General features: G+C 38.7%; 1 protein-coding gene across 1 annotated transcript in view; it reads right to left on the bottom strand.

Annotated features, from left to right (window-relative positions):
• The window catches only part of DNAH5 (dynein axonemal heavy chain 5), a 1,226,896-nt gene that overhangs the window by 239,571 nt on the left and 962,467 nt on the right, over positions 1 to 24,858 (bottom strand). Inside the window, exon 33 of the mRNA XM_044065791.1 lies at positions 9,128 to 9,373. Within this exon, the coding sequence (XP_043921726.1) occupies positions 9,128 to 9,373 (246 nt within the window). The remainder of the gene's footprint in view (positions 1 to 9,127; positions 9,374 to 24,858) is intronic.

Raw genomic sequence — 24,858 nt, 5'->3', positions numbered from 1 at the left:
AAGGGTTAGCTCATCTTTTTTATGGTTATTTGAAAAAAGGAGGTTTTTGTTCCACAGCATTGCTTACAATGTCTTAAATCTCTTATATGAGCTTCAGAGCTTTAATATATATTACTGAGAAAGGCATACACAAATTGGTTGTTCCACTTATTTCCCAGCACTCAAAGAAAGCATAACTTTCCTAATCATAAATTCTTTGGGAGAGGCAGAAAGATGTCCTTTAAATGATACTTCAGTGTCTTCAATTATCTTAGCATCAGGAAACCATTGTCTTATCTTACTTAGCTTCTCCATTTCATCATGAAAAATAAAAATAGACAGTTGTGGAAAATGTGTATTTACAGAAATTACATTAGTTTGCAAAGGACTGAATAATAAAAAAAATTCTGTGCTTTGAGATTAAGGTAAGGACTAGTACCTGAGGATGTAGGTAGGATTCCAACACAAAGCTGGTATCCGAATCCATCTAACAGGAATATGAGAAATGATACTTCCAAGATTAGTAATTACCATATTGAGCACATAAATTGGTAGCTTAGGATGGAGGTGAAATTAAAAAAAATAATTCTAACAGCATGGTTAGTTTTGTACAATTATTGTTCCCCCCTCAAAAAAAAAGAAAATTTGATAAACACTCTCACTGACATAGCCAGAAGACATACAGCCTCTACTTTCTTAATGTCATCTCCCCTCAATGCTGCCCCAATCTTCAAGTCTCACAACTGTCGACACTTGAGCAATGTCATAATAAAATATTTAAATTTGCAGTAAACTATAACAATAGAACACGCCACTGAATAGCCCTCAGAGAATTAATTCCTTCTGAGCAATAAACAGACTTCTCTATAAGCCAGAAAAATGCCGAGGCCTTTAACAACTTAGTACAACATTACTTCCCCAATAGAATTTCACACTGTAGAGAAAAATCACTAATCAAACTAACCAAACGATCTTCTTCTTCTTTCAGCTTTTCCCGGTTAGGGGTCGCCACAGCGGATCATCTGTCTGTTCATGATTGGCAGTGGAGTTTTACGATGTCGAGTTGCCAGCCTGGCGCCCAACCTTCCACAGACTCACACCTAGGGCCAATTTAGAGTGTCCAATCCACCTACTGCATGTCTTTGGGTTGTGGGAGGTAACCGGAGCACCCGGAGGAAACCCTCGCGACCACTGGGAGGACATGCAGACTCCACACAGAAGGCTCCCCAGCCAAGAATCGAACCGGAGAACCTCTTGCTGTGAGGCAGCAACACTAACCACTGCACCACTGTGGCCGCCCAAACTAACCAAATTATCTAATACTGCAAATGACTTTCTGTATTAAACAGTGTAGCTAAACTATGTAACCACATCCAACTACCACAGAAATCCATTCAAAATGCAAATTCACTAAAAACACAACTAAAACTTTACTTATCAGATCAATGGACTTCTTTCTGCACATCTCCAGAATAAATGCCACTGTTATCTTAAGCTAGCCATTTTGTCAAACCATTTGTCTTCTTTCAGAATCCTATATCCTACAACCAGTCTTCACCAATGCCCAAAAAAGTTTTAATAGTATCCCCCAGCTATAGTCATTATTTTGTGACACTGCTTTCTCTACCTCTATACTTCTAATATAAACTTTATTATAACTCTCTCTCTCTCTCTCTATATATATATATATATATATATATATGTATATATATATATACACACACACACATACATACACACACACACACACACACACACACACAATTGTTTTTAAACCTGTCAATATCAACATTCTCTGCCGCACCTAGTTCTTTCCCTCACCTCAACCTCTTTGAATTTCTAAGCGCTACTCGCATGATCTATTATCTGTCTGTCAAACCCACTATTATACCTCTTTAAATGTTCAGTGTTCAACATCTACTAATGCATTTGTATCTTTTGTATTGCAATAACAGCCACAACTAATCAGCAAGTGTATGTGTAACTGTTAATGTGTATTATTTAATGTATACTAATGTATAATACTGAATTCATTTTTAAAAAATGTTAGTAATGTGTTGGAATTTTTCTCCACAGGCCTCCACTCAAAATGCTTTTTTGACTAAATCTAGTCAGACAAATCTACTAAAAAAGCAAAATAAATAAAATAAAATGAGAAACACCCCAAAACATTTAAACAAATTAATTCATATTTGTGCAAATATATAACTTTCTGGGTCTGAAACTTGAAACCTGCAAAGTCTTTATCTGCTGTCGGCAGTCACAGAATTTGAGTAATGCCACTTGCTATAAACATCTTTTCCAAATGTTGTAAATTTTATTATACCAAAACTATAATGGGAAATATTGTATTCCTAACAAAAAAGTCCATTCTGATGATAATTTCAATTGTAATACATTTATACATCAAAATTATATTGTTTAAAATATCTGAGACTGAATGACATTCTGAGATTTCTTGTAAGCATTTGGAACCTGGAATTCTGTAGACAGCAGTATATATCCTAAAAAAAGCTTCATCCTAATTATTTAACAGCGTCCATATTGTAAGGGTATACCCCTGAAACACTAGGAGAAAGAAATATAAGGGTCAACATTTTAGATGATTTTACAATATACCCAGCAAATTTTATAGTCTGTATTTAAAAAAATGGATATCATCTACCCTTATATGATGGATTTTTCTAGGTTTATGTAAAAGAATAGTTTTAGGTACAGCAAAAAGTATGTAAATAATCAGGGTGTAGTCATAACCTGATATAATTGTGTTAATACTGGGGTCAACTGATCCCCAAACTCTTACCTAGCTTCACACCAATAGCCTCTTCCCCCAAACCCTCACCAACTCTACTTTCTAATTATACCTCGCACTCCTCAACAACAATACCCATATCCGATGCTCATTCATTCCCTTCCTCTCCTACAACTCACTCCATCATGCCTCATAGTACAACCTGAATATGTTCCCTCCCCCTTCTCCCACTTGACCCCTACCTAAAAAAGAAAGTCCTTTATCCATGTCTCATCAAATTCCTACAATGTGTAATCCAGCAAACTTCAATAAAAAGTATCCTACTTATTAACTTACACTGAAGCAAACTTGGGTCCCTAAAGTCTATGATTTCTTCAACTCTATCAAGTAAATTTCAACAGCCTAACTTAATACAGGTAGCAGTAAGAAAAAATGGAACTGGACTCCTTTCATAACATTCATTACCCAGGCACAGCATGTATCAGGAATCCTGGTTAAAAACTGACAAGCCTGATTTTAACTGCAATTGTCTCTGCTAATACTACCTGTTCAACAACAGACAGGAACCAGGGTACTGGAGGAACCATACCACCTATAAAACGAAACTTCAAAGCATCTTTCTCTAATCCATAACACATTTGCAATGACCATGCACAAAGTGGCAAATCATACAGCTGTACAGCAACAAGCACACCAAACTAACCCTTACTTTAGCTTCTCTCTTCCTCCCTCAAATGCCATAAAATTCAAACTCCTACTTAATGAAAATGTTCCACATATTACTAATGACCAATACATCATCATCCTTGATGACTTCAATCTAAACCTCCATGAGTCCACGAACTCCAAAGCAACGGACTGCTTCACTGACCTTGGCCATACTGAACTAAGATACCATCACACTCAGATTTGATCATGAAAGCAGTCCTTTCCAGCTCTTCTCATAAATATTACATGAAAGATTATGAACATCATCTTCTACCCTCATTTGTGCGATGATTACATACATCAAGCCCCCCCAAACTACCGCCCTGTACCTCAAGACCCCCAAGAATGCTGAAACCCATAAACAGGAATTACCACAAATTAACTGACAACCTTTCCTATAAAACACAGCATATCATCCTTACAGCCTCCCTAAAAGTTACTCTGCTCAACCTGCAGGACAACTGTTTCCCCAACATAACCCAGCTATGTAGATACACACATAATAAATTGTTTACAACAAGCCTAAAGACATATTCAAACAGACAGATACCCTGGTTCAATTAAAAAACAGCTCATTCCCTGAAACAAAGGATAAATGCATATCACTCAAAAATCTGGCCAATAAAATATACCAGAAGACAAAAAGCTAACTTCCTTCACTTTACTTCACTCAAAATGTTCTGAAAATAGCATGGAAAAAATGTATAACGTCATTAATGGCTTCAAAGGATGTGCTATGTAATATTCTTCCACATAAAGACTTCATTCCCACCCTCTCTGGCAATTTTACAACAACAAGCTTCCTTCACAAATTCTCTACCTTCCCACACAATGTATAGATGTCCCAGTCATCAACCCCCCCCCCCCATTCATGCCTGCTGTCTATTTTAAAAAAATAACAACCAAATTAAGAAATGCATTGCTGAAATCCCCACAAATTCCCCAACACAAGCAGACTGAATTCTGCATTGGTTTACTGTAATTTGCAAGAACACATACTTCCCAGCCTTTGCTAGCTGTACAACCTTTGCCTCTCCAGTAACCCAATACTATCAGTATGGAAACAAAAAATAACAAACCCATACAAGCAACCCAGACCTGAAAGTGCCAATGACTTCATGACAATTTTCAATCCTACCCACCCTACTCAAAATATCTGAAAAACTAGTTTTCAACCAAGTTACACAATGTACCCAAAACCACATTTTCTTTTCTCCATATCAGTATGGCTTCTGTTCTAGCCATAGTACTATGACAGACCTATACCCCTCACCAATGATAAGGCAGAGATGTATTTCCTGCAACACAGCAGCACTCAGCAGGTGGCAGATGGCTGCCAGTGCATTAAGCTCTGCTGCACTTTTGTCATATTTTTCTCAAAATCTGCTAAGATCTTTTTAAGAGTTTCATCATCAGTTTTTCCTTTACTGTTTACTTATTTTGTGGAGTGAGGAATTAACATAACTTGATGTGCAGCTTGTCATACCTGCTTGGTTTTTAAGATACCAAAAGATACCAGCAACTACTGCTGACCTGTTTTTTTGTGGTACTGAATAGTTTGAATTTGAATGAAGGGGGAAAGTGGAAGCTGACATTAAGCCACTGGTGCTGCACTCACTTTGTTGTCTTGTTGCCAATTTAAACTAAGAACTAGGAACATGCTTGGTTTTCAATACTGCCATTGGTGTTGGAACATGCTTGGTTTTCAATACTGCCATTGGTTTTCTATCAGTTCTTTACAACTTTATGTAAGGTACTGGTGCACTGCTTAATTGGTTAATTGTTGTGTGCCGGATTGAGACTGAAGTCTGTCTGAATGTTTACGATTGCACTATTACTCAGTTTTGGATTTTATCTAATATGGACTTATTTGATGGTGAACAGTGCCACGAAATGCCAGCACTTTTGGACAGCTACTGCAAGTGGCTGTATTTCTGACAATGTAAACAAAACTGCAACTGAGGATAACAAGTCAACACAAAAGAACCCTCGGTAAATGGTACAGCAAAATTTACATTACAGTTTTAACTACAATGAAAAGACCACTAAAAACCAACCATCCAATAACATTCAAGTAAAAAACAGCTGACTGAAATCATATGATACATGCAAACTTCAACTGAAATTTGTAGAGATTATTCAGATGAAGTTCCTGTTTTATAAAGTGGGATGAAAGCGTTAAGTTTCAGTCTCTTTTGTGCTGGTGGTTCCAGTGTTCTTTTTTGCTTTACCATTTACTGAGGTTTCTTTTGTATTTTTGACAATGTTGATCTTAACTGCTATTTAGTTAATGTCATCACTTGGTGTTACGGGACTTTGCTATAGTAGTTTGGTTTCTATCGAAATGTAGATGCTCCCAACTATGATCTCCTGGAGATTTGCTTCACTGCTACTGTTATATTTTATGGTTTAAACGCTGTACCTGTACTGTTCAATTTCTTATTTTTGTAAAGTGCTACGGTTATAAAAGCACTACAATAAACTTGAAGTTGAAGGTGAAGCTTCAAGAACATGGACAAGGAACTTGTAAGTAGGTGCTATATTCAGCACCCTGACAAAAGCCTTTGACTTGATGGAACATATTCTGTTAAACGGCTACTTCATATACAAGTGGCTATGACTCTCTTTTTTGGTTCAGAAACCTTTTGCATAGTACTGACTCTGAAGTCCAAATTGGATCCTCCCTCTCTCCTTTATCACCCTGATCAAAACAGTACTTCAAAGATCCATCTTATCCCATCTACTTTTTTTCCCTATTTGTCAATCACCTACCCATGAAAATTCCACAATCAATCACCTATCCATGGATATTCCACAATGAAATATTCAATACAATGATGATAGGATTATCTACACAGCAAAGCCTTCCCCCTCTGCTATCAAAACAGAACCTGAAGATGATGTTTCTCTCTTCTCCAGCTGGCTACTGAAAAAATAAACTTATACTTAATAACAGGAAGCTAAAGTCTATAATCTTGAAATAAAAACAAGACATTCTACTGCCTCCATAGAGTGGGCCATTCAGATTATCAGCCAATTACACTCTGAAACAAGCACTTACTTCAAACAGGTAAGTATCTAGCTTGACCAAAACCTAAACTTTTAACATCATATCTTTATCATTAAATCAAAAGTCAACTCCCTACTTTCCTGGTCCACAAAGTCTTCTACTACCTCTCCCATGCATCCAGAGCAACTGTAGGCACAGGGATTCGGATGGCACAACTAGAATATGGTCTCCAAATCACAGTCCATAAAGTCTTAAAACTACAGCCCCTCCCTTTTTTGCCAGCGGATTAACTAAGCGATATACCACCAATAACAGAAGATCACACTCTCAAAACGTTCCTTCTTACTTCACTGTAGGCAAAGACTTTACAGTACTGACCACAATTTTTTAACAGTGGCCACCCACATTTGGGAATTCCTCCCACTGAATATATAATCACTCCCATTCTAACAAGCTTTCTGTAGTTAACTTACAAATATTTGAATTGTGAAGCTTCCTCGAAGTACTACAGTGTGCAACAGAACCTAAATCATTCCACTCCTTACAGCTTCTCATTTTCTTCATTCTGTCACTTTAACACTGAAGTCTCCCATATCCCCTCCCTCCTTTCTCACCCCTTCCACGTATCCTTAACATTTCACTCCCTTTGCACATCTCACCGTATATACCATAGACAGTGAATGTTTACTGTGTATGCTGCATTATAACCCACGTATGTAATCTCTCTCACAGTTTAAATGCTGACAGTTTTTTTTCAAGTTATATTAATTATTTTACTTACAGTCACATTTTTAGTTATTGTGCTGATTACTTATTTGCAAATATCATCTTTGTTACCTTTTTTCTACTGTACGCTCCCAGGTTAAAACTGAAAATTGTCTTCTGTAATCAGTGTTCTACCACTCAGGCTAGCAAATGAAAAATATGATAAAACAATTAAATAAAGAAAGAATTTGCACTGCAATGTGTTAGGGCTGCCAATTGTTTTCTTAGATAAAGAAAATACAATTTGCTATATTTTTCTCACTTAAAAGAAACTGTGGAAAATCTTAAGAATGCATATATTTGTTAGACAGAAATTTGCAACATTCCTGTATTAAAAATACTTTTCATCAGAAAAGATCTCCTGCAAATAATTTGAAAAGAACATAGTCTACAGGACATCACCCCTCTGCTTGCTAAGTGCACACAACACTGGCCCTTCTCATTTACTACTGCCGCAACACCAGGATTTTGCCTGCTGTCACTTCTGTAGTACACCAAGTTGCCATCTCCACCCCCATGAGAAAAGTATCGGCTATTTATTCTCAGCCTCCAACCCATACCTCTCAACTGTACAGATTTCTGCAGAATGTCCAGATTTTTGCCTCATATTTTTGGTCCATTTTTCATGAAATTGTGTTTTTTTCTGGCAAATCATTAGAGACTGAAGTTTGAAAATAATGACAGAAATTTGAGATTGAGACTTCACATCCTCCAGAAAAGTCATAATGCAAAACCTGTTATTCTATCAACTTTCTAAGTTTGTAAGAGCAATATTTAAAAAGTATCTCTATTTCTGGGCCTTTCCCCCACTTTTATTTATGGCTTTGTCCAGATATCTTGCTCTAAGAGGTTGAGGGGTATGCCATCCCACTGGCTCCTCAGGCATCTGAGTTACAAGCAAGATCATAGATCATCTAGGTTGCAGGCAGGGTTTCATCACTGTGCAACACACAGACAGATAAAAGGTATAGACACTAATTCTTGTTCTGACAGGATTAACATTTTATGTACATAATTCTGTTCACAAACTCTGAGACATTTTAGTTTGCTGTCACTTTGTTACTAATGTAGTTTAAGCACAACGATATGTTTTGAGATGCTTTATACAGCTGCCTGCTCATTTCCTTTGCCATGAATTATGTTTTATATGCATGAGTTTGTATTTGCTTTAACCACTTGCAACATTATATTTATTTTTGCCATTTGTAAACTGTAATTGACTATGATGTTACCATTTCATTTCACACACACATTTTTTTTTGTTTGGAAAATGTAATTCAAGTTTTTGCTGTTTCAGACTGAGACAAAAAAATCAAGACAACTAGACAAACTATTTTCTAACATACAACATGGTTCCCTCCTTACGACATCAGAAAGCTGATGGTTGCCAGAAGATATGGAGCCAACTACAGCCAAGTGCAACCAGCTGTAATGCTAAGAAGGTAATACATAACTCGAGCTACAAGGACATGAATCATGGTGATTAGCCAGAGAAGTATTCTGAAACTTTCCTCTTAAGGACAGTGAAAAATGCATTGCTAGAAGTAGCAGAGTTTTCTATATGGTAGGCTTGTATTCCTTGTTTGTCTTTATAATAATTAATAGCCAAATTATGTTTTTCAAAGACTGAACAACTGAAAATGCATAACACAACACAGAGCAATTCTCATCTAAAAGTAGAAGGCTATTTCACTTGTGCTTGTTCTTGTTATTAAGAATTTATGGTAGGTGCCACAGAGCATAAAATAAGAGAACCAATTATAATGACTGAAATCTTGGCATAGACTAAGTTGTTACTGATAGCTCCATTTGGTAAATATGTGAGAAGTTCATAGGAAGCAAAATAAAAAAAAAATAATCTAAGAAATTTTTTTCCAGAAAAGGGTTACTATATATAGGGAAGCATGTCTTACATGGACCATTGTCTGCTGTAGAAGTTTACGTGCATGAACCTCTTGACCTTGTCCCATTGACACATAGCGAGTTTCTATCTTAAGTCTTTTTCCGAGTGCAATGATAGAATCGGTAGGGTCAGAGCCCATTGACAAGAAACAAATAAGTGGAGTTCGGGGATCAGATTCTTCCCAGGTCTTTTCCAAATCAAGGATTACTCCTTCCACATACTTCTCTCCCATTGTATCCATTACATATTTCCGGGCCTGTAAAAAAGACAAACAGTATCAGACATAATATTCAAAAGTTAGCTTCGCCAAAAACATTTCCATTTTTACCCCAATAAAATCAGTTCCGTGTTGTTTCACCACTGTTCATTCAAGCCTAGTCTTTGTCATTCTTTTTAGTTCAACTCATCTGCTCAAGCTAGTGTTTAAACAGTGGGGAATGTTGTACAATCTAGTGCCACAAACACTGTCACTTTCCACAGTGGTCATATTTCTGATCCATGCAAGAGTGTTAAGCAAACCTTCTGATGGCTTTTACAGTTCGGCCTCTAATTAACATCATCTAATAACTTAAACATTGGCAACCTCACTTTCAATAATCTTCTCTGCTATTCTGACTCAGTGTAAGAAAGACTATCACTGAACTATTTCTGCCTTGGTATTTTCCCAGAATCCATCACTCTATTGTTGTGGCACTCTAGTTCAGCTTCCTCTCTGATATCACATTGAAAATCTAGCAAACTGCACAACTACATTTTCTTCCCCTATATATTGTAACATACCATGACCATATCAGAAGAGTAATGATGGAGTCAAATCTTAAATTATTTTTTTTACCAATTCACTTAGCTGTAGGCACAAAGTCACTGCAGACATTGGCAGGTCCATCCTCTAGGATTTCCTGTGAACCCCATTAGTATACTGTGATCACCTTATATCCTAGCTAAGGTGTTATCTGAGACATACCTTTCATTCAGTAGTTCCTTTTTTTTTAAGGGAATGTGTGGTCTATGGATGGGGAGTAGCCTGAGGACAGAATAAATTAACTCAGGGGAAAGGGGGAGAAGAAAAATGAGGGAAGGTCATTAAATAAAAAAAAAAAAAACTTCTCAGCAAATGCAGTTACCAGTACAATCTTCTAGGATATGCTTAAGTACCACACTGGCCCCAGTCCTGAATCAGAGAAAGTCTAGGGGTAGAAGGAACATCTGGTAGACTCAGAGAAGGATTGGGGCACTAGGGCAACCAGAAAATGTGAAGAAAACAAAGAGAGAAAAATAAATCCTCATCTTCTCCTGCTCAGGTCTACCTACCCATATGCAACATTTTCTTTCCTCTCTGTTGACTATCGCTTATTAAAGTTAACCTCGGTTTCCTGTTTGCACTTAAGTTCTTCTGGCCTCCACAGAACCCTTCATCATATAGGACACTTCCTTCTAATGTGATCTTTATCCATCTCACCCTATGTCTGCACCCTTAATCTAAATCTTAACGTCATCTCCTTATAACTGCTCTTTTTCAGTAATATACTCTTCATGTTGTTTACTGCCTTTTCCTTATTACTGAACATCTTGTTACATAATTATGAACATCAATTTTGTGTATACATCTTCAGGTGTACAACAGTTCTTCAACTGTGACATCAGCAGCAAAGTCAGTGACAGTGACAGCCTGCTCCATGGCACAGAGGATTTGGCACTTACCATGCCCCAAGTGACCCAGATTTGATCAGAAGCCCAAGTACATGAACACCAAGCCAGTGACCCAGATTTGATCAGAAGCCCAAGCACATGAACACCAAGCCAGGGAGGGAATGGAGTAAACAATCAAAAACAATTTACTTATCCCAGTAGGATGAGGATACTGATTAAGTCCCACAGTAAAAAGTCTCACAGGGGAAGTCCAAGGACTAGAGCAGTTACACCCAAGGACTCAGAGGAGAGAAAGCTCACCAAGGAGTGCAGAAGCACTCTGCTTAAAATTGCAAGGGTGCAGAAACGTGAATTCCCACTGGGTTAAGAGTAAAAGGTTGAGCATCACACTGTCTGGCCAGCAGGAGATATTAAAACACTAGTATTGTTAGAAGCAATACAATACCCTGCTCTGACATTGCTAACATAGATTCACAGGTTAATACTAAGCTAAGGACCATGAGGATCTTTACAAACCTAGCTGTGCAATCCAATCCAGTTTTGTCCTAGAGTTCATTGGACATCTATGTTGTGGGGCACGTTAGTGAAATGGTAGCTAAGGGTTATGTGGAAAGGGTATGTTAGTTGGAGATTAATTTACTTGTAGACCTGTGTCCATCAGAAACATGGGGCCAGACCAGGGTTGAATTTGTGATTTTCCATCCAATGATCAAGATTTATTTTGAATAGGGTCAAGGATGAACTCTGCTACAAATATATGGGAAGCTTACTCCACAGAGAGGAGATCCTTTGAGACACATGTCGGGCTGTTCAACACAGTTTATTTATGTTGCAGACAAAGTTCAGGTCCTTGGATCTAGTGTTTCTGGTGCTCTTTGTCTTGTAGATGTACAAGTGATCCATCAGAACTGGATCTGAGAATGCCTTGAATGCTAGGCTTAGATCGCATCCAGTAACCTGCAGGAGACTGAGTACAGAGATAGGGCCTTAAGATGATCTGCATAAGACAAGGTATTCATACTCTGGATTCTCCTGGCGAGGAATCTGTGAGGGAGTTCCAACTGTTGCAAGTGCCTGGTTAGGTGCACTTCAAAGTGGCCACTGTATTTAATGATGGATCTAATAAGGGCTAAGTAAAATGACACTATTACTTCTTTGGACCTGGATTCCATACCCTTGGTTATGAGCTGGGTGACATAAAATGATTTTCTTACTGTCTTGGCTACGTGTTAGTCGAATGCCAGATTACTGTATACATATGTTCTCAGATCCCTACCTAGTAGGTCAACTCTTAGGGGTGCTTTATTAATAAAGTAATCAGCTTGGGTGGATGATTTCCAAAAGGCCAGTATAATTCATTTCTTTGCATTGAGTTTTAATCTTAGGCTTTCACTCCAGTTTTGCTTGTGTTAGACACTCTTGTAGGATGTTGGTGTCATGGGGGGAATCTATGATAGCTCCCAATTTAAAGTCATCTGCAAACTTGGTGAGCCAGGGGTCTTTGGCATTTGCCTTGACTTCAAAGAAGTAGATGTCAAACAGGAGCAGGCCCAACACAGAACCCTTGAGGTACTCTGCTAGGGACCATCCTATTCGTGGACGTGATCTCACTGATCCTGACTTCTTGGGTCATATTTGTGAGCCAGCTGGCAATGCAGCAAGTTAAGGTGGGATTTAAGCCTAGTTCTGAGAGTTTGTCAACAATGCTGGAGTAGGGTATTGTACTGAATGTAGTAAAAAATAAACAACAACATGACTCGGAATGGTACAATAAAAGCAAGTAAATAAAAATAAAATAATACCGAGCCTGTAAAGCTTAAAAGAAAACCAATTTTTAATACACAAGAGAACAAGGTAAAAAAAAGTAAGAGCTTTCAGGGTTCTCATAAGGCTTCATCAGACATTCTCAATACAGAAAGAAAGCAATTGAATAAGATTACAAAGAAACAATCAAACCAATAAAAGACAAGCCTCTAATTAAAAAGACTATAGTAGTGTTTCAGTGGGCGTGACTTTAAAAAAAGTTTTAAAGTAAAAACACCATTGAGACCTGGAAGTCTCTCTGCATTAAGAAGCAGTATCCATTTCTGTTCTGCTGCTTATGTATGATTGGGTAGGTCACTGCCCCTCTTATCTAAATCTAAAACCTGAAGTACAAAAAAATTTAAAAACATGTGTTACCCCATTTTCTAAAGTATGTAATGCCAAAGCATTACTTTCTTTTTTATTCCTAATGCCCCTTTGGTGCTCTAAAATCCTTTCTTTAAGGGATCTATTAATCTTGCCTATGTAAAAAACATGGCACAACTGGCAGGAGGCAAAGTAAAAATGTTAGCTGTTTTACAATCAGCATAAAAATTAACATTAATGGTAAAACCTATGTTGGGATGTGTGTATGTTTGGAGGGTACTAATATATTTGCAAGCTGAACAATTCCTACAGGGAAAGGTGCCAGTCCTAGTAGACTCTAACCTATTGTTAACAGAGGAAGATCTATAACAAAGATGCTTCTTTAAGGACTTGCTATTCCTAAAAGAGAAATGGGTTGCCTCACCAAACTTCCCTCTGAGTTCTGGTATACAATTCAAAGTTTTCAATTATCCTTAATGCTCTCACAAAAATTGCTGATCTCGCTAGAATATTGTAATGAAACACTAAAAATATCTCTGTCAGCCACTGGTGACACAACTTGATCATTACTGAACTGACCAGTCTCAAACTGAGGTGCACACCTACCTTCCTTCTGTGTCTAGGCTTCTGAGATACATGCATCTATCCCAGGACCAATATAGCCCCTCTCAAGAAATTCCTGTTTCAATAATTTGAGGGCTTTATGTGCAGCCTGATCATCGTTGTGCAAGCGCAACAATCTATATACCTGGCCCTTCAAAACATTACGAGGGATATGTCTAGGGTGCATCCTTCTTTTATGTAAAAGAACATTTTTCCATGTAGGTTTCTTGTAAATGCTAGCAGTAAGGTTAGCTAGGTCAGACTTGTTCAATTGAACATCCAAGAAATCTATATTTTCAGCAGAATATTTATATGTGAATCTAAGGAACTAGTCATTTGATGCAGAAATTCAATAAAACTTTCTAGTTGTTCCACAGTCCCTTGCCATAACAAAAAAAATATCGTCCACAAAACGAACGTACCAAAGGGCACAATCAAAATAAATATTCTTACGTGTTAATAAATAAGTCTTTTCCCATTGTACAAGTGCTAGGTTGGCACAGCTATTTGCACAAGCAGTGCCCATAGCCACGCCAACCTTCTACAGAAAAAATTCACGTTCAAAAATGCAGACATTATTTTCCAACACAATATCAAGTAGAGAGCAAATAAGTCTGACCATGTCTCCTGTAATGCAATTATTCTCAACTAGGAATGACCTAATGCTATCCACTCTGCAGTCATTGGGGATTCTAGAAAATAAAGACTCAATATCTAAGGTAACAAAAACATAATCCCTACCAACATCCAGCATTTTAACATAAAGTCTTTCCAAAAAGGTTTTGCTATCCTTCAAAACAGTGTCACATTGTTCCAATAGGGGATGCAAAGTATTCTCTATAAAAATCGACAAGGGTTCCATGCACCACCTTCTACCCGAAACTATGGGATGCCTGGGTGGTAGAACCAAGTTATTGCGGTTTTTCAGTAGACCATATATAGTTGGAACAAGGGGTTGCTCAACATTAAAATACTTAAAAAGATTCTCATCTATGAGACCAGTCATGAGTAAATCAAAAATGAAAAAAGAAACGTTTTTCATTATACCACTTACAATCAGCTTAGAGACATTCTGATAAGTATTAGCATCATATAACAACAATCTCATTTGTTGAGTATATAAATCCCTATCTAAAATGACAATGCCACCCCCTTATCTGCAGGTCTAACTTCAATAGAATGTAATTTTTTTAGTTAATTTAGTGCTAGATAGTCTTCTTTAGTCATATTACAGAAAGCCGATTTAGTCCCTGTAAGAAAGCATTGTCTAAACTGGTCTTCACATGTATTAATAAAAGTCTGTATCACTGGATGTGGTAAGGGCACGAATGTGCTAGGTTTCCTATATATATTAGTCATATCGGTATTATCTGAATTAAAGGTAGATTTCAACATCAAAGATCTACCTAACATTCTTAGATCCTTCAGCAACTTGGCCTGATCTGCTCATCTTGCAGGGACGAATGATAACCCCTTATTTAAAAGCTCTTTTTGAGCCAATGTAAGTTGAAGCGAGAAAATGTTGAAAATCAAGTTTCGGTTTAAAAATGCTATTTCTTGACTGCTTGTTGCAGCCTGTCCATGCTGTGTGGTCTCTGCAAGCGTCCCTTCCTCCCTGCACTCCTCGATCTGTTCCTGATGGGTAGAGGGGACTGTAGGGGAAAAAGCACAATGGATTTCCCTTCTAAAAAATCAGTGGAACTCTCACCAACAGCGGCCCCTCGTGGTATGGAGGTTGTAATACTATCTCTCTTTTGTTCATTAGAGGTAGTTAAAGATGGAATTTTCTTAGTTAGCAAAGCAGGTGCATTATTTACATTTTGTGAAGAAACAGATTTCTCAGTTGCTGGAGCTTCACCCACAGTCAAATTAGAAGTAGATGGCTTAGGAACACTACCTATGCCTAACAAAGTGTCTGTTGTTTCCTGGGGTGTCCGATCAACATGAGGGGCCACATGAGTGTTGGGTTGATCTCTCAGCCATGCAAAAAACGCATTATTGTGGAAATTTCGAATATCCCTTTGCAATTTTTTGACTTTTGCCAATTCTAGGCGTTTCTCATAAGCCATGATATTTTCATACAGCCGATCTAACTTATCAGCAATAACATCTGTTGTAAACTGTTTGAAAATCTTTGCATGCAAGCTAACAATATCACTTAAAAGTTGCTTCTCCATGGGTAGAAAAAAGGCAATCAGCAGATTAATGTATTCAGTAATGAATTGTATATTAAGCTGGTGCCATCTTCTCAATAGTTCTGGGTAGTTGTCGCCATAACTAGGCATATTCAACACACAGAGCCCTCTGGGAATAACATTATGCTGTAGAAAGGCTTCTAAATGCAACCACTGCCACTGTAAACACTTATATTTATAGAGCTTGTTTTCTAAGTCTCTAAAAGAAAGCATAAAGGCTAAAAACTGCTCAATCTCACTGGAATTGTCATTAGAAGTAGAAGTCAGGTCAATGTTAAGCGTAGCACCGATAAGTGGGTTACTGTTCATATCCAAAATACGGCTCAAGCGAACTGTAGCATCCATGGTCATTTGGGAGGCTTTCAATCTACAGGGTAACTGAATAGCAGCACTCTCAGCCATGCTCATGTTGTAATTCAAAAAGTATATAAATATAGTCAAAAATAAACAACATGACACGGAATGGTACAATAAAAGCAAGTAAATAAAAATAAAATAAAAGTACCGAGCCTGCAAGGCTTAAAATAAAACCAATTTTTAATACACAAGAGAACAAGGTAAAACAAAGTAAGCACTTTTACGGTTCTCACACTGCTTCATCAGACATTCTCAATGCAGAAAGAAAGCAATTAAATAAGATTACAAAGAAACAATCAAACCAATAAAAGACAAGCCTCTAATTAAAAGGACTATACCAATGTTTCAGAGGGCATGCCTTCAAAAAAGGTTTTAAAGTAAAAACACCATTGAGACCTGGACGTCTCTCTGCATTAAGAAAAAGTATCCATTTCTGTTCTGCTGCTTCTGTACGATTGGTTAGGTCACCACCCCTTATATCTAAATCTAAAACTTGAAGTACAAAAAAATTAAAAACATGTATTACCCCATTTTCTAAAGTATGTAATGCCAAAGCATTACTTTCTTTTTTATTCCTAATGCCCCTTTGGTGCTCTAAAATAATTTCTTTAAGGGATCTATGTAAAAAACATGGCACAACAACATTAATAGTTTAAGGGTATGCACACAAAACAAAGTATTAGTTTAAGGGTGTGCACACTTATGCAACCAGCTTACTGTACTTTTTATATGTTTCCCCCTGACAGATTTGTTTTTCAATTGAATTGTACAGGTTATAGGTCACATTAAAGGTGGGAAAAGTTTTGAAATTATTTATTGTGGTCTCATTTTTTATATCACTAAAACCTGGCATTTTAACAGGGGTGTGTAAACTTTTTATATCCACTGTATAGCAGTGAGAAAAAAGATGAAAACTAATTTCCATGCTCTCTGGCCAGTAACAACTACACTTTGAGTTCCCTGGAGTGCCTCCCATCTCAGAGAGACCAGGTGAATGCCTTCTGCCATAAGATAGATGATTCTGAAACGTAATGTAAAAGCATAGAAGTAGTAGCTCTCAAGCGCAGATTAAAACCTAACTACATGCCTAAAAAGCCCTCTGTCGTATAAAAAATCTCATTTTAAGCCTGCCTTTGTATTTCCTAACTTGGACTGATCAGGCTTCTTTACTACTGCCACTAGAATAGCAATCACAGTCTTCTTCATGTAAAATCATACTTTGGTTAGCCACAAGAGAAAAGGTACCAACTAGCTACAACAAAGTAGCCAGTCCTCATGTGGGTTTCCCAACTTGAAGAGACCATTCTACCTTTCTAACCCCACTAAAATTGCAGTTCTAGCCTTCTTAATGTAAAAACACACTAGTTAGCTACAAGTGAAAAGGTATCAGAAGCAAATCAAATAGCTAGCTACAAAAACTAATGCTCATTTTAAGTTTCCATGTGTTTCCCAACTTGGACTGGCCAGGCTAGTTTACTACTGCCACTAGAAAAAGCAGTTCCAGCCTTCTTAATGTAAAAGTACATGTTTAATTAGCCACAAGTGAAAAGGTACCAGAAACAAGTCTAACAACTAATTACAAGTAATTGAAAGGCAATTCAAAGGCAGACAAGCCAGCAATGAGTAATAGACACACTTTAACTCATTAACACCTACGTGGTGTGAAATGTCATACCTCTAGCAGCCTACATACACATCTTGCATTCCACAGTATTTTCTGAAAAATAAACTTAAAAAGCATAACATAAACAAATATAAATATTTTGTGAAGAATAATAGCTATTAAAACTGTACAAAAGCAATATTATCAGTAAGATATATTTACAGTGATAACAGGATATTCATACTCTTTTCCATAAATAATATATTATAATACACACAACCACAAAATTATAATTTCTGTAAACTTTCACAAACATATTTTCATATCTTAAAAACTGTACAACCTAGACATATATTGTTAGTACACTTTTGTTAACCAAACATTAGTTCCTGCTGGTGCCATAAGTCAGAACACGACAGTTCTGAAGTGAGTGAGTTACTGGTTTGTTTGACACAACAAGATGTTAAAGTAAGAGTAGACTTGCAGTTGTAACTGGCTTGTGGGATCAAGTATAATTTCATATTTGCTGTGAATTTACCAGTAATTGTGAGGTTTAGATCTTAAAGCAGAAGACTATAGAGTCAGAAGCTCAAGCATATTGCACATGGCACAGGAAACGCATAGGATTCCTGTTCTATCACTGACACTACTGTGCAGCATTAGGGGAGTGCTGCACCCAGGAGTTGCCATCCTTCTGATGAGATGTTAAACAAAGGTTTGATTTGCCTGAGATGGTGGTAGATTCGGTGACTATTAAAGATCCCACAACATTTATCAGAGAGTTTTTATTTTTTGAAAGACTTTAAAACCACAAAGTCAAACAAATAAAGGAAAAAACAAAATGTAAACTCAACTCACATAACTCCTGCACACAAATCATATAAAACTTTTGTTACTGTATCAGCAGAAAAAAAACATTTTTCTTGGTCTTACCCCAAACACCAGTCAACCATAAGCCTCTTCCTATGGTCATGAGCCTTATCATTCTCCTGTTGCAAGGGCCAGGTCACTGGCCACCAGTGAGGCACATGAGCTGAATGGAAGGGACACCATTGAACTATAAAAAGAAGTTATGTACTCACTGTCATGTTCCATTTGTGTTGTCCATTTTCATTCATCCTCAACTGATGGGTTCAGATCCGGTCCCTCAGATCCAACTCGGCCATTGCTGATGCTTGTGGCAATCAAAAACTCTCCAGCTTCTCCCTTACCCATAATACACCAACCCCAAGTACCTCAGATCTTGTTTGCTGATTTTACTAGAAAGGAAATATTTGCAGTCAAACAGGAAAAATACTCTATCTGGAGTTCAATATAAATGACAGTGATGTCCCCTAACCACTTATTCTTCCTGGAGTTTTCAAAGGATAGGGGCTGGTGGGTGGGAAGCTGAAGAAAGACTGAAAATGGACAACACAGATGGAACATTATGGTGAGTACATAACTTCTTTATCTGATGTTGTCAATTTTTATTCTATTCTCAGCTGATGGGACAGAGTCCCCAGCCACCTAAGATCTCAGGTGGACTCAAGGAAGGATATTCCTGAGCACAGCTGAACCAAATGATGTTCTACCTCTGGATTTGTAATGAGTAACAAAGGTATGGGGAGTAGCCCAAGCTGCTGCTGCGCACACATCATCCGTGGACATTCTAGATTGTAATACTGAAGAAATTGCCATGGACCTAGTGGAATAGGCCCATAATGGTTTTGGTAAGGTAATGCCCAATTTGTTATAAAAAAATAAAATACAATCAGTGGGCCACCTGCCTAAATTTACTTTGGCAACTGGCTTTTCCAATTTTAGTTCTGCAAACGAGACAAACAATTGGTCAGTTTTGCTGATGTCTTTTGTTCCATGCAGGTAAAGAAGTAATTGTCTATGAACATTCAATAAATGTAACATGTATTTGCCCTTGCTAGAAAATTTAGGAAAGAATACCGGCAAATTAATGGACTGATAGATATTAGATTTTGACACCACCTTAGAAAGAAAGGCTGCATTAGTTCGTAATGTAAGTCTATCCTTGTGAAAAATCAAGTATGGAGGTTTTGAGGATGGACAAGGCTTGAATCTCAGAAATTCATCTGGCAGAAGTAATGGCTACCAGAAAAACAGTCTTCCAAGAAAGGTATTTAAGGTCACACACAGCTGCTGATTTGAAGGGGGAATGAGTAAGAGCTTGCAGTACCAGATTCAGGTCGCATGGGGGAGCAGTGTCATTAAAAGGAGGTCTTAAAAGAAGAATGCCTCGCAAAAGATTTGCAGAGTTTATCAGAAGCAACAGAGGAACCCCCAAATCCAGCGTAAAAATTCAGTACTGCTAACTGAACCTTAACTATTGGGGAACTAGCTCTTTTCTTAAAAAGCAGGGGCAAAAATTCAAGGATGTTATGTATGGGAGCTGAAAAAGGATCAACATTAGTTTGATGAGCCCAGTAAATAAACCTTTTCCATTTACTGAAGTAGAGCTTTTGTGTAGAGGGTTTATGGGAAGATAAAAGTATATGTCAGACAGGTGAATCAGCATAGGGTGTGTGGCTCTTAATAGAACTGGAGAAGCCAGGCTGTCAGCCTGAGGTTTGATATGTCTGGATGAATCATGTCTATCAGATGAGACAGGAGGTCTGGAGTCGGATCCAGAATCCAAGGTTGGTGAAGTAAGTGAGGCCAAGGGAAGGGGAAACAAATCTGCCACAAGCTTTAGCAACGGCCGAGTTGAGGCCAGTAAGGTACAATGAGGATGACTTTGCTCTTCAGTATGGCACCTTTCTGTAGGGATTTTGTAATTAGCATAATTGGTGAATAAGTGTACAGAAAACCAGGTGTTCAATTGTGAAGAACAGCATTCCTCAGTGATTCACCCTGCAGTGGGATCAGGGCAAAGTAGCTGCTGCATTTGTTATTTAGGGGAAAAGCAAAAAGATTGCAGTAAGACTGGCCCAATGATATAAAATCATTTCCGTTACGTACTTGTTGAGGGACCACTAGTGAAGTAGAAGAATACATCTGCTCAGTTTGTCTGCTATCACATTGTACTTCTCCGGAATGTGCGTTTCTATGTGAAAGTGGTTGGATGAGATCACCACTGCCACACTCTGAGCATCTCTCAACACAAGGGATATGATCTGGTTCCTCCTTGTTTGTTGATGTACAAAACTACTGATATATTGTTCATTTGAATTGCAATCAAAGAGAGAGCATTCTGAAGGGACTGCAATGCTAAAAGCACTATCTCATCTCTAGGACACTGATATGACACTTTTCGGGGGACAAAGTGCATTGGACTGTTTTCCCTGAAAATGCCCCCCACCACCAACAGTGAAGTGTTCATGGTCACTATGGCTTTGTGCTGAGGGGGAATGAACAAATAGCCTTGTAGTACCTGGTCTGACTGAATGCACCACTGGAGATCCTGCTTGCATGTGTGGGTGATTCGTGTTGGAGCTGAAATGGGTTGGTAAAGAATCGACCCTTGTGTTGATAGCATCCACTGTAGAATCCTCACATAAAATCTGGCTAAAGGTACTAGTATTATTGTTGCTGACACTGATCCTAGAAGGACCAAGTGGGCTGAAATCTTGGTACTGCAGATTATTTTTCTGACCTATGATCTTATAGTTTGAACCCTTGACAGAGGCAGTGAGGCTATCATTGACCTTGTCTTGAATAGTGCTCCTATAAATTTCAAATTTTGAGTTGGTTCCAGTTGAAACTTTTCTTAGTTTATGGTTCTCCCTAGATGAGAACATGTCTAGAGAACCTAATCTTTTGCCTTTATTAAATGATGCCTGGTCAGGGTGGTAATGAGCCAGTCAAGATATGGAAACACCTAGAATCCCTGCAGTCTCAAGTGAGCTACTACTGCCAGACATTTGGTAAATACCCTGGTGGCTGTGGTGAGACTGAAGGGCAAAACTCTGAACTGGTAATGACTGGCTCCCAGCCAAAAGTGTAAACATCTTCTGGATTGCCTTTTCATCTTTATGTGATAGTATGCATCCTGAAGGCTTATTGAGCACATCCAGTCATCCTTGCCCAGAAAGGGTAGAATGGACTGAACCATGGGTCTATATTAGAAGCACGAAAACCCTAAACCGCGAACGCTCACATCAGTGAAAATGCCGCAAATCGAAAGCGTGATTCCGGGGTCATGTTACAGTGAGGAGTGGGATATTAGACCTTTCCTCACTGTAGTGCGACCTTGGAGATAGAATATATAGTTAGCAGGGGGTGTGGGGGGTGCAGCCCCCCACAATAGTAACTTCGATCACTGGCATTTTTGCTCATGTGAGCATTCGCGGTTTAGGGTTTTCGTGCTTCTAATATAGACCCCTGAACTGTGACCATCCAGAATTTGGTTCGTGAAACTGACTTGTTTAAGTTGCTGAGATCCAACACTGTTCTCCAGTCTCCTGTTTTCCTTGTCACTAAAAAGAATCTCGAGTAAGTTCCAGATTCTAACTAGTTTAGTGGGACCTCTTGGATGACTTATTTTTCTATCAGCTTTTGTACCTGAATTGCTGCTTGTTCCCTCTGACTGGATGGAACATCAGAGATTTTTCTTGAAATTGGAGGAGGAAGGGAAAAGGGTATTATATAACCACTGGAAATTATCCTCTGCACCCAAGTATCTATTGTTATTTCTAGCAAGGCTCTCTGGTGCAGGGATAGTCAACCCCTGATTGCCTCCAGAGGAGGGCAATCGGGCATTCTTTCAGGAATGTTGGAAGGGTCTATCAGAGAGAGAATCTCTGGGTCCCTGTTTTTGCGGGTCACCTCTGCTGTGGGGGTGGTGTCTACCATTAGAGTTCCCCCCTCTATCCCTGGGGGAACTTCCTCCACTTGTGTCATGGAAAAGTCTCAGGGATTTTTTGAATCACATCTTTCAACTGCCTCACTTAATTGCTAGAAAAGGATCTCTGAGGGGTCAAAAAATATATGGCCATGGCAGATAGGATCTTTCCATCTTTCTCACACCTGGATAATGTGTCCTTCACTTTATGGCCAAACAAAGACGTACCATCAAAAGAAGCATTGATAAACGAAGACTTGAAGGACTCTGCAAAATCACATAAACACATCCAGGCATGCCTCTTCATAGAAATGCCTGAACCCATTGCCCTTGAGGTTCCTTCGGCTACATGTGAAATAAGCCTCATGGAAGAATTGGAAACAGACTGCAGGAGAGTCAACTGAGATGTCATGAATGATTGTACTTCTTCAGAAACAGATCCTGAGAGGGTATTTGAGAGCTCTTTAATCAAATCACTCTGTAACCTTGCAAAATGTACCGAATAATTCCGTGACCTTAAGGCAAAGGTTGCTGAAGCATAGACATGATTCCCAAGTCTGTCCATCACCCACAACTCCCTTTGGAGGGCTGAACAGTGGAACTCTCCTCGGCAAGTTCCTTTTTGGTGGCCGCCACCACAACCATGGCATCAACGGGCACCCTTTTTCCCTAAACCTTTTTGCCTATAGGTGGTGCATAATTTTATCTGGTCTTCAAGGTATTGATTAAATAGTGTTAGGATCCTTCTATGACCACCAATAGATGAAATCACTGAGCTCATTGGTGGATGGCAACACCCAGCAGGTAGACAAGCCAGTAACAAAAGCCTCCAAGAATATAGACTTCTCAGACAAAAGGTTGCTGGCCATCCAGCCACCTCTCTGTTTTAAATTTTCAGGATTTCTACAAATGAGACATCTTCAGAAGGTAACCATGTGGACCCTTCATCTTCATCAAAGTCTGTATCTTCTGTGACAGACTTCTCTGGGGAGTCAAAGTGCAACCTCTTACACATCTTTTTCTTAGGGACCTCCTCAGTGGAATGCTCTGGGGAGGTATCAGAAGAAATCAGGATACCCAGTTGGGAAGCCTGTGGTATCAGTACTGGCTATCCCTGTGGAAAGACGTCAAGGATGCAGGCTGAGGATCTGAGGGGGTAGGAACAGTCTGTGTTGCTGAGACATACAATGCTCTCTCCATAGCCTCGAAGGCAGACCTCTCTAGAGAAGGAGAGGACCTTAAATCTGAAAAGACAAGCTTTTGGACATTGTCCCTCCCTGCTCTGAAGATAATCTCCACGAGGTAGAAGCTGGAGTTGAGCTAACTTGTGCCAAAGCTCTGAGGCCCAAAGATGGCTGTGATAACTTCAGAGTCTACTCCAACACCTCGGATCCAACACAGAAGCCTCAGCTCCGAGAGCTCTCTGGATCCATCTGAAGTGAAGTGCGCAGAGTGAACTTCAGATCCAAGGATAAAAGTATCCACGGATCAGAGTCAGATGGAACCAGATGGCTTAGATCCAAGGACTCTGAGACAGTGGAAGGAATCAGAGAAGGAACTGGTAAAGGGGGTGTAATGGAAGATTGGACCTCCAGACCAAAAGAGGTAGGAGCTGGAAAAGCACCCGTGAGACTTTGTGCCGAGAGAATCTTTTTCACCACTCTCTCCACATCTTCTGTTAAACTACTGGAAGAGCGAGTGGATATTAAACAGGGGGACCTGGGTCTCTCCTAAAAGGGAGAGGGGAACCAGGTCCACCAAATGATCTGGTTCTTGGTAGGAAAATACAGCTCCAAAGGGTAGTTGGATCGATAGTCTTTTTTACTGGACCTGAAGAAGTCAGATCTGACAATTCTTTCTTCTTCTACTTCGGATCCGATGTTGAGGTCGGGTCAGACAAATCTTTTTTTCTCTGTTTCAGATTCGAGGTTGAGGTCTGATCCAATAATTTAGACTTTTTCTTATTAGGATCCAATGGGGTGGTTGGATTGGATTGAGGTCTTTTTCTCGATTGCTCCAAAGCCTTGCAGGAAAAAGAAGAAGGACTCAGACAAGCAGACTTACACTTCTTAGACTTTGTTGGCAACACAGCTCCAGATAAAGCCTCTCTGAAAGAGGAAGGAAGCATCCCTTTCAGAATTAGTTTATTTTTTCTTTTAGTCAGAGCTCTAGGATTAAACCCATGACAAATGGCACAGTCCTGTTTTAGATGAGGAGAACCAAGGCAGTATACACAAAGTGTGGGCATCAGCAAATGAAATGGAATTTTGTGCCCACACTTGAGACATTTTTTGAACCCAGCTGGGCCTTTCTCTTTCTCTGCCACAGTAGAAACAAGACAGAAAGTTAAAGGGGAACAACCAGATTTTTATGAAAACACCAGACAGAAAATTATATATATATATATA

The sequence above is a fragment of the Protopterus annectens genome, chromosome 3.part0, assembly GCF_019279795.1.
Source record: "Protopterus annectens isolate FY-2018-M chromosome 3.part0, PAN1.0, whole genome shotgun sequence".
NCBI classification, from domain to species: Eukaryota; Metazoa; Chordata; order Ceratodontiformes; family Protopteridae; genus Protopterus; species Protopterus annectens.
The sequence above is the reverse complement of the archived record's forward strand: the minus strand, read 5'-3'. Positions and strand labels throughout refer to the sequence as shown.